The sequence below is a fragment of the Drosophila persimilis genome, unplaced genomic scaffold (genome assembly GCF_003286085.1).
Source record: "Drosophila persimilis strain 14011-0111.01,24,50 unplaced genomic scaffold, DperRS2 tig00000002-arrow-pilon, whole genome shotgun sequence".
In the NCBI taxonomy this organism is placed as follows: Eukaryota; Metazoa; Arthropoda; class Insecta; order Diptera; family Drosophilidae; genus Drosophila; species Drosophila persimilis.
Genome location: NW_020825289.1, coordinates 7,994,727 through 8,005,930, shown reverse-complemented (window position 1 = coordinate 8,005,930; position 11,204 = coordinate 7,994,727). Strand labels below are relative to the sequence as shown.

The 11,204-nt window shown below is 45.4% G+C and overlaps 1 protein-coding gene across 1 annotated transcript in view; it reads right to left on the bottom strand.

Moving 5' to 3' along the window:
* Positions 1-11,204, bottom strand: part of LOC6590872 (exostosin-1) — a 64,513-nt gene that overhangs the window by 13,164 nt on the left and 40,145 nt on the right. The window contains exons 3-5 of the mRNA XM_026985107.1: positions 9,576-9,650; positions 9,353-9,479; positions 7,952-8,071 (exon numbers count right to left, since the gene is read on the bottom strand). Of these exons, the coding sequence (XP_026840908.1) occupies positions 7,952-8,071; positions 9,353-9,479; positions 9,576-9,650 (322 nt within the window). The remainder of the gene's footprint in view (positions 1-7,951; positions 8,072-9,352; positions 9,480-9,575; positions 9,651-11,204) is intronic.

Sequence of the window (11,204 nt, the reverse complement as noted above, 5' to 3'; positions counted from 1 at the left end):
GTTGTTTTCCCTCCCATTTCTGCTTCCCATTCGCAAGAGCTCCTGCTTCTGCTCCTCCAGCGTTGTGCAGGTGCGGAGTCCGTGTGTCCAGGATCTGTGTGGGTCCTGCCATGCAAATCTCGGCCAGACTGAACAGAGGGATATTGTGGCGGGGGCTCAAGTAACAAACAGAAGAGTGCAGTGGAAATGGCTTTTTTTTTACCCAACAGCTGCCTGAAAGTATGCCATGCCACATATTTTGTTGCAAGCAGAAAGCCACAAGCGCCCAGCCCCCAGCCCCGACCGGGAATGCCGTAAACAAAATGCCACACACACTCGCTTCCCAGGTACAGCTGCGGTCAAGATTATGGCTTAAATAATGATAATAGCATCTTATTCTGATTACTTTCCCCACTGTTTCGTATTTTGTATAAAAAATAATACAAAAACTTTCCGATTCACTTTTAAAAACTCAAAAGCTTCCTTTTTGCAAAAGGAAAAAAATAGACGACTTATTGATGCATTAATATATTATTGACACCATTAGCGGGGCAATTCAGCTTTTGCTTTTTTTAATGGAAACTTTTGTTTGTTTTAGCCCAACCTCAAAGGGAGGACTTTTCGTTTTCGTGCTAACAGCTGAGCCAGCCCGATTCGGGTATCGATACATCGATACATTTGACTCCTAACAGAGGATTTGTATACTAAATTTTGCGCTTAACAGCACGAAACCTGAGAAAATGCGAAAACGGGAGCACCTAAAAACGAAAACAGAACTTTTTGGCTAAAAACGCAAAAGTTAGCGAAAACCGGAGCCATTCTGAATATTCAGTTTGAGTTAGATATTTGTTATATATTTTAATTAATTTTTATACCCGATACTCAAAATGAGTATTGGGGTATATTAGATTTGTGGTAAAAGTGGATGTGTGTAACGTCCAGAAGGAATCGTTTCCGACCCCATAAAGTATATATATTCTTGATCAGCATCAATAGCCGAGTCGATTGAGCCATGTCTGTCTGTCCGTCTGTCCGTCCGTCCGTCTGTCCGTCCCCTTCAGCGCCTAATGCTCAAAGACTATAGGAGCCAGAGCAACGATGTTTTGGATCCAAACTTCTGTGGCATCCACAATTTCAACGATACGAGAAAACTAAAAACGCAGAATCGTAGAAGATGCCTATATCTTCTAGAGTGCAAAATCTGAACCAGATCGTATAATTATTACAGCCAGAATCACGAAAACAATTTCACTCTTTCTCGCTCTGTCTCACTCTAACACACAGGTTTCATGGTCGGTTTTGCCAATTGCAAAATATGAGTTCAAGGATCTCAGAACCCATAAGAGCTAGAGCAACCAAATTTGGTATCCACACTCCTAATATATCGGACCGAGACGAGTTTGTTTCAAAATTTCGCCACACCCCCTTCCGCCCCCGCAAAGAATGCAAATATGGGGATATTCACAAATCTCAGAGACTATTAAAGCTAGAGTAACCAAATTTGGTGTCCGCACTTCTGTTAGATCTCACTATAAAACGTATATCTCAAAATTTCGCCCCACCCCCTTCCGCCCACACAAAGGACGAAAATCTGTTGCATCCACAATATTGCAGATTCGAGAAAACTAAAAACGCAGAATCATAGATAATGACCATATCTATCAGGTTGCTGAATCTGGATCAGATCAGATCATTTTTATAGCCAAAAGGAACAAATCAATTTGCAGTGGCTACGCAGCGCCCGACGTCACGCTCAGACTGATTTTCTGTCTCTCTCGCACGCACTCTTTGTCGTAACGTTTAATATTAGCGGCGTCTGCCGGAGGAGAGCCATACTGACTAAGTATCGGGTATAACTGTAGAGTTGCGGTGTCCGCAGCAACTCACAGCGTTCCCCCTCGTTTAAGTTTAATAGATATACTTTTCAGGTAAGTTACCTTCCCTGCGCTTTTTTCACGTCATGAGCCTTTTTTGCGTCATCATTTTTTGTATGATTAAATATTTTCCCTATAGAGCAAATCTTCTCCGTGAAGACTGTATTCCGTATCGGCATTCTCCTCAATAGGAACCGCTGAAATTTCATCATCGATGACCAGAGTGTCCCAAATAGAGGGGGGAGATAATAATAGGTCAAACAAATTTGCACAGCCAAGAAACCTTTTAAATTAAATAAATAAAAGATGCTTTCCAAGTGACGGGCTCTATTATTGCGACGGCCAATGTACATACACGGCTTGTCGTATGTGTGCAGAGCCATGCGTGTGTGTGTGTGCGATGTACATTTGTATGCAGACATTTCCAGAACAGAACAGAGGAGAGCAGCGCAGAGAGTGTCCTGAGCTTTTGGCTTATTGTGGTTTATTATGTTTTGCTGAGAATGTTAGTGGCCATTGGCGAACTTTCTCTCTGCGGCTCCCCCCGTGCAACTTAAGTGCATGCCACAGGCTTATCGGTCACATCCACATACCCAGCACCCCACACACCCACCACATACATATGTATGCATGGTACATGAGGACTTTTGGGTTTTAGGCCAAGATTTTGGGCCCCAAGTAAGTTCGGTAAGTGGACTTTGAGTGACCTTTTTGTGGCATGTATTCCTGTGGCCGGATGGGGCACAGCCCATCCCGATTGGGTATTGCAGATGGGCTTTCGCTCGAAAGTTCAACACACAATAAAATTATGCAAATCTGGGGATCAGCCGCATAAAATTTCCATTCATCCACACACGCACACAGACATGCGCACACACACACACACACACACAGGCCAGGTCCAGGTCCAGGTCCTTGGTTTCTGGTGAAGGGCTGGCCAAAAAGTTTTACTGCGGTTTTACTTCGTATTCCACTCTTGATTTATTAATTAAAATAATTGAAGGAGCTGCCAACTGCTGAAAATGAGTGGAAAACTATTCCCAACTATGGCATATTAAATGATTCCAGGTGAAAGGTTTTCCATTCCAAAAATAGAGAAATATTGTATGTATCAGCCCAGAGGTGGGCCAGAACAAACGAAATACAGTCGAACTTCCATTAAGCGAATCTCAAGGGGAATTCGTAGAATATTTTGCATTTTTGCAGAAAGTATAGAAAAGTTCGTTGTACGGCAGTTAGTAGTAGAGAATTTCGACTTGACTGTATACAAAAAATATCGTATTAATGATAAGGATAGGTATATTTGGGTTTCAACGTGATAACTTCCTCCATATACCTTATACAAGCCAGGATTTGGGGCTTGATTAACATACGATTTGCGACCCTGTAGACCGGAGCATGATAGAAGAGAACCTCCTGCCTACAGGCAATCAGGCGAGGAACCGTTGCATGTGGGGTTCTTTTACATAGTACATTCCTCTATTCCCCTATTCCTCTACACATTTCAAGCTCTGAAATGACGCTGATGCTGCTAACAGAACAGAATGCGGATAACCAATTAAAGCAAGGAACATCACTAATTCTCTCGGGTTTCACATACGTCTGTCACTCCGCACTCCTCCCACACATTCACGTATTAGGTGGACTTTGGACTGAGCTTCGGGCACTTGCGCTGCGTTCGATTCTCTTTTTCGCAGACAGCCAGAGCGGCGCGCCGCTTCGGGTTCGCAGCAAATGTGTGTGTGTGTGTGTGTGTATTGTGTGTATTGTATGTGCATTGATAAAACGTCAGCAGTGTGTGGTGTGGAACATGTCGGACCATAATCCACATTGTGGATGCACGAGCCCGCTAGCTGCGCTGCAAATCAGAATCTAAAACAGGCAGGGAAACGCTTTAGGCTTTCAGCTACCAAGACAGGCGTCCATCTTCCATCAATCAATCAATCACCAGCAGTACGCCTGCCAGCAAGCAAATCAGCCAAGCAACATAATTAGTCAGAAGCTGATGGCTTATTTAGAGCCAGAGCCTTGCGAAATTATCTCTTCCATTCGGCTATTTAAAAAGTGTGTCATCACCCACACCAGAGCCAAAGACAGGAAGCGCTCACTTTAAGAGAAAGAGAGACAGAGAGAGGGGAAGGGAGAGAGAGTGCCCAAGCTTTTGTGAGCGTCTAACAAACCAAATAACTGCTTAATTTGTTTTTTCCGTCTAATCCGCCTTTTAATAACATCTCTGTCTCTCTCTCGCTCTGGCGCTCTCTTTGTCCCTCGTTTACGCCTGCCTCTCTGCTTTGTTAACTCTCCCTCACCTTTGCTGTTTGCTCGCTCGCACAGGAGTCAAAGAGAGAGAGAGAGAGCAAACAAAAGAGCTGCTGCTTTTGTTGTTGTTTTTCTCAGTTTGTTGACTTTAATAGACCGCCAGGCCAAAGGGGGTTAAAAAGAGACCCCAAAAACTGACACCGGCTGGTCGCTCATATGCGGTTGAACGCCCAGGAAGGAAGCACAGCAGAGGCTTAGACAGAGAGAGAGGGAGAGAGAGAGAGAGAGACCCGTTGAGGCAGCAGAAATTATTTGCCTACTCTCGATGCACTGCCAAAGGGTATGACGAGCTTTTAGAACCGAAATTCATGGGAAGGACACTGACAGAGCAGAATAGGAGCTGCTAAAGGACATGTGCCTTCCTACTGATTCAAATAAAGATATGTAGTCGTAAATGATGCCCCAAAGTCCTGGTTTTTCACTAAGTTTACGGCAAACTAGGATCACGTTGGATCTGCCAGGGTATCTATGGTTTCGACCCCAAGAACTGGTTGACATTTCCTTTTCTTGTTAGGCTCTCTATGGGTGTGCGTGTGGCAAGAGGGTTAAAAGCTTGTTCCGGGCTTGTTTATGCCTAAATCAATTTGCTGCATGAATGGATGTTAAGTGTAGGCCCAAAATGGAAAAGGATTCTTCCACACACACAGACAGTCCCTTCTCCGTCTACTTTTCATAGTCATACGTGTCCCAGAATCCCAGAAGCAATGATTATTAGCTGCCCCTGCCCCCAGCCACCCAAAAACTGGGACATGAGTGGCGTAGACAAGAAGGTGGAGGGAAGGAAAAAGGGAAATTAATAAAAACAAAACAAATTATAAAGGAATTTGCCTCCGAGGTCCATGCAGAAGCCTGGAATTCATGTTCCCTAGAAATATGTGGCATCCACAAGCATTTCGTAGAGAGATGCACACACATTAGTGGGGGACCGGGAGCATTCTTGGCCATCTGCATATACGGAATGTGGGTCAAAGGAGAAGCCCAGAATTCATGTGGCTTGCTGCACGTGCCGCACCTCAGCAGGTGGCCCTGCCTCAGCCGCTGCCTCTGCCTCCGCCCCCCTCATGCCACATCTGTCCTTCCTTCCGTCTGTCTGTCTGTCTGTCTTTTTGTGTGCGTGTCGATGCCCACAAATCATTATTTTAATCGCGAATCATAAATCAAATGCAAGCCAAAGGGGAAATGGTAAAAAAGAATAGTGTTGCACATAGAGCGGGGCGTGTGTGGCATGACTTTTGCCAGCGAGAACGTGGAGGTGGCGGTGGACACTGATTCGAAATCTATTCATAAAGAATTACCCCCAATAGAGCGGAATAAGGCGAATCAAAACCTTTTGTTGGGCGAAACAGAAAGGATATTTGAAGGACTGCCGAACCCTGTCGATTCCTGCTTAATATTTAAACGTTTTCTATGGACTTTTCACAATGGTATTTAAAAGGAACTTCCTTTGGTCTAAAAATAAAAATAACCATAGGTTTTTGGTGTCTTTCAGGACTTGACCTTTGGCAAAGTTTAAGGGAAACTCAGGATACTTTAAGGGGTTCTTCCCCTTCCCATCCCCATTCCCATCGATAGTATGTATATAATGTATCCTTTTTTTCGAAATATTTCAACGATTGAATGGCATCTCAAAGAAGTTTCTGTGAATTCTAGTTCCCAGTGAAAGGTGTTCCATTTTCTTGGCTAAATATCATAAATCTTGGCCTGGCCTGGCCTACTCCTCCACCGCCCCCTATCGCCCTATAGCCCTTTGTTCTGCTCTGTTGAATCTCTGTTGAACTCGATCGAAAACCAATTAAGGAAGCCAGCATTCAGCAGCTGTTCCAGCACTTCTTGGCCCAATAATAATAAATTGAGAGTTGGCCATGAAAAGGGAGTGTTGGGGGGGGGGCGGGGGAGGAAGCGAGGCGGGTAGGAGTGCGTGCATGCATGTCCTTTGTTGGCCATGTCTTGGTCTGTTAGTTAATTGCCTCATGACCAGGGAAAATATTTGTGTTTAATCTGGTAACATGCGAACACTGTTTGCGCCTGCCCCCAGCCCCCTGCCCCCTGCCTTTCGTCCTTCTGCTGTTTAATGTAACTGTAAATTGATTATAGCCCCAAAAGAGCAGAGGCGGTGGCGGAGGCGGAAGGGGCGGCTCTCTGACATGTATTTCAAGCTGCAATCTGCAGCGAACTCTCCTCCTGGCTCCCCACTGGCATTGGGGCTGCCGTTGCTGCTGCGGTTTTTGTCCATCCGCGAAATGACAGGCAGGAGGACATTTTCGTGTCGTCGGTCGGTCGTCAGCTCTCTCTCCCCCCCTCTCTCTCTTCGCCAAAAGATTTGCCACTAACGCGAAAAACGAGATGCCTCCCGATGCTCCCACTCTCCATTTCTCTCACACACACACACACACACACACACACACACACTCTGTCCGTGTGTCAATTTAAGTGTTGAAAAGTGGTCTCCAGTGGTGGCGGTTTAGTGTGCTTTTCGCGAGTCTCCTCATCCCAGTCCTCCTTCAACTTTGGTCTTTAACCCCGTCAGCCTTCGGCATCGCCTCTCCTCTACTTCGTACTCTTCTACTCCTTTTACTCGTTTTCCATTGAGAAACGAGAGACAATTCGCTCTCAGCTAGACGTTGTTTGTCGCTTTGCGTCGAGTGGATACCCTGTAGTGTCAGAGAACAGGAGCATATCGGTATAAAGGTAACCTTCAGTGCTTCTTCACCTCCAGGATACTAATATATTCCATAAAAACCTTCAATCTGTAGATATTCCTGTAAGAAGAGATCCTGTATGAAATATATAGATGATCTCCTCATAAATATCGAGTAATCGATACCCTGTAGTGTCAGAGAACAGGAGCATATTGGCTCCTTCACCTCCAGGATACTAAAATATTCCATAAAAATCTTCCATCTGTAGATATTCCTGTAAGATGAGATCCTGTATGAAATATATAGATGATCTCCTCATAAATATCGAGTAATCGATACCCTGTAGTGTCAGAGAACAGGAGCATATCGGTATAAAGGTAACCTTCAGTGCTTCTTCACCTCCAAGATACTAAAATATTCTATAAAAATCTTCAATCTGTAGATATTCCTCTAAGAATAGATCCTGCATGAAATATATCGAGTAATCCCATTCCAAAATTATGATTATTACCGTAAATACAGCGATTCCTTGTCGTTTACAGGGTATCTGCCAGTGGACACTTTTCCCAAGTATTTAAGGATATGAAATCACACAACTTTGTTTGTGTATCTGTTGTATCTGGTAGATACATTTTGTAAGCAAATGCAAAGACAGTCTGTGCAGAAAGTATGCCACCCACTTAAAGAGAAGCCCAGTAACATATAAGAACCTAGTGACCAGGCGAAGATTCCCAGGGGATGCGGCGACCTTTTAGGACATTTCTTGGGAATGCCTGCCTTCAATTCGAACATCGACGAGAACTGCTCGTCGAACGAGTAAACGAAAAGTTCGGCTCGCTTAATTACGGCACGCACTGTGTTGAAAGTTTTGGCAGTAGAAGTAGTTTTCCCAACAGCAAGAGTTTTCCAAAGAAACCCCCACCCCCCACACACACGCACACGTTTAAGTGGAGCCAAGAACATTCTCGTTACTCGTTTCTTGTCGATTGAGAGCCCGAAACCAGCAAAGAAGCCGCAACAACTTGCGAAATGTAAGACCTCGCAGACAGTGCCACCCGTGCCACAGCGGCAGCCCCCTATCTGCCACAAATATGTTGGGTTACGAAATATGCAAATGGCCTGGGGGGGTGGGGGACTCACCTCGAAGGTTGTGAAGACGATTTTCTCGATGGAACCAAAGTAGCGTTCCCACAGGACTTGGGTTTGTTGGCGCAGGGCAAAGATCCTTTCCGCTGATATGGAGCGCACGATATCGGGTACCTGTAATAGAGAGAGACAGAGAGAGAGAGAGAGAGAGAGAGCGTGTGTGAGTACAGAGGTGCGTATGCGTAATGCCAGCTTAATTGATGCATTCATTTGGCAGATGCACAGCCTTAATTGGCCCAAGGACTCAAGCAAAGGGGCGTCGGGGGTGCCATCCATCATAATTATGCCCACCGCAGCACCTGCCACTGCCCGTGCCACAGCCCGTGCCACAGCCCGTGCCACTGCAACCGTTTAAAGAGAGTCCAGAGTGGATTGCTCGGGTTTCCTGCTCAAGTTAACGTAAATTAATTGCATTTCCTGCCAATAAACTACAAAGGCAAACATGCCAATGCATGGGGACATGGCCGAGACAGGAAGTTCGACTGCAGAAAGGATGCGCAGGGACGAGGACGAGGGATGAAGGCTGAAGAGTGGGCAGGCAATTGGCAAACAATGTGCCAAGACTTGGCCGCGACAAAGACGCAGACGTTGAGGCAGTTCCCGGCGAAGGAGAAAGGACACACTGGCAGTGCAAACAGACAGGAAGGAGCAAGGATAAACCAGTCCTTGAACGGACAGGTGTGCTCGGACCCTCGGATACTCGGACTCGGCTCGGCTTTCGCACTCGGAGTGTGCAAAACTGTCCACAACTTAAGCTGGAGGCCTCTTACGGACAGGACCCGGACCCGGACACGGCTTCATTGGCTAGCAAAAGCTTAAAGATCTTCATTGGCCCACTTTGGAGGGCCTTGAAGGATTTCCTTAAAGTATTGCCAGGCAAGGACCTTCCATCGACACGGTAACAGGTGCACAAATCGTTACGAATCCCTGCTGCAGAATATTCATCAATGCCAAATGGCTGGACATTTTGAAGTGTCGCCCCCCCCCCCCCCCCCCCCGCTCGCATCGCCCGTAAAAAACAGGACTTTGTATTTATATGGGGTTCACAGCGCCCTCCACAAATAAACAATGAAAACCTTTGCGCTCTTCTTTTTTTAGACAGAAAGCCAACAAATGAAATCGCTTTCGTCGAATGACTCCGGGTGGCGTGAGGCAGGTGGCAGGGGGCAGGTGGTAAAGGTGCACTTTCAATATTTTATATACGATATAGGGGCCGCCATAACTGAAGTTTACTATATATTGCACGGGAGGGTACACTGGGAGAAATTTGCGCCTCTTTGGGGGGAAAGCTTCTTCGGAAATGCACTGCAAAACCCGCCTAATTTGTGTGTACTGCCCCCCGACTTTCCCTCAGTGTAGAATGCCCGTTTCGTGCCCATTCCCCGTTTCGCTCACCTGCAGCAGGAGCCGCTCATCGGCCCAAATGGCGGCCTGTTTCCAATCGATTTTCGATTCAAAAGGCAACACCCAGGCGTTGGACAATAGCACGGGGATGCAGCCCGCCTGCAGGGCCTCCAGAAATCTGCAAAACAAAAATAACAACAAAAGCATGGCATACAAAAAATGCAATTGTGGAAAATGTTAAATGAAAATTTTGTGTGTGTTTTTTTTCGCTCACCGAAAGGAGCCCAAACGACGGCCGCGCGGCACCAGGCAGAACGTGGAATTTTGCAGCAGAGTCTCGTAGTCGTATCTGGAACGGTAGAGGGCAGAGATGTAGAGATGCAGAGGCCGGACAATGTAAATTAGTTGAGGGCATGACCCCGCATAATGGCACCTCGCGCGGCAGCATTTAATCGGGGAATGGCATAAAGCGAGAGAGAGAACTGCAGAGAACTTATCGGAATAACAATATGTTAATGGCAAAAGCAAAGCCGCTGAAAGGATCTCCCAAGGCTGGGCAAAAGGTGGAAAAAGAGGAAGGATTTTCTTAGGCCACCGCAAGTCCTTGGGTGGAACTAAAGGTGCTTCAAGATTAAAGGTTAAAATCCAAGATTTATTTAACTTTTAAAGCAGCCACAAATTTCGAAACATATTTATGATGCTTTCTATTCAGAATTTTCCATTTCCATTAGCTCTATTTTCCCAAAAATACCATCAATCCCATGGCTTTTGCAGTAAATATTTTAATTAAAATTTCTTCAACGCAAAAACGCAATCAAAAGCCATTTTTCTTAATACATTTTCCTGGAAATTTAATTTCTTTTCTCCTCGCCCACCCTACCCGCATTCGAATCTTTGTAATTGAATCCCATTCAACTCTTTTGCTCTGCTCGGTTTTGCTCTTTGATATTTTGACGAAATTCCCGTGATTCCAGCTTAATGCTCGACGGGGCGTATGCTTAATATTTGCCCCCATTACTCATACGCCATGGTGTCCATTGGCAAGGGTGCTTAGCAGGGCTTTTGCGGGGATTTTAATCTTCAATTCCAGAAATCAAAGCGAACCCTAATGCATCAGTCAGCCATATTACACATACGCCATGTACGCCAAACATTTATACAGGTGGGGCCAGGGGGGGGCAGTGGGCAGTAAGCGAACAGTAGGGACTATTGTTTGGCGTTGTTGGCCAATGGCATGGCCTAACGGCCAGTTTACAAGTTAAGTTGCGCGTAAAATTACATGTAGTTAGGCATGTTCTGGCCCCACCATTCCCACCCCCTACCCCCATCTCCAACCCCAACCAGCAGTTGCTGCCCCACTCCCCCACCCCTATAAAATGGCCTGCAATTTGAGCTCTGGACATTCGCGTTTTGAAAAGCAAAATCAGCAGAAAAATTTATTAGAAAACTGCAGGCGCAGCTTTTTCCACATTGACAACGCACAGGAAGAGAGAGAGAGAGAGAGAGAGGGAGGGAGCAAGGGAGAGCAATTCTGAACTTTTTTTTTGTATAAATAATCTTGAGCAAACAACATAAATTGCATGTTGACTGCTGGTTTCAGACATTTTCGGGCAAAAAGTTGAAAAATTACACTGCCAAATGCATGGGCAGGCCCACAACTCAAAAGAGTTGGCAAATCTCAGGATACACTACAAGAAAAGTGGGAGAGGAAACTGGCAATAAGTTCAAATTTGTGGCCTAGGCCTTTAAGGGCTTATAAATGGCATTGAAGTTTAGTAATTTGTTAATAAATTATGATATACGATATTTATAGAGTTCTCCGGAACTAAAGGTCTCTGAAAGCCTCTATTTGTTGCACCCAATCAAATGTTGGCCCATTAAAACTTTTCAACAAAATATTCTT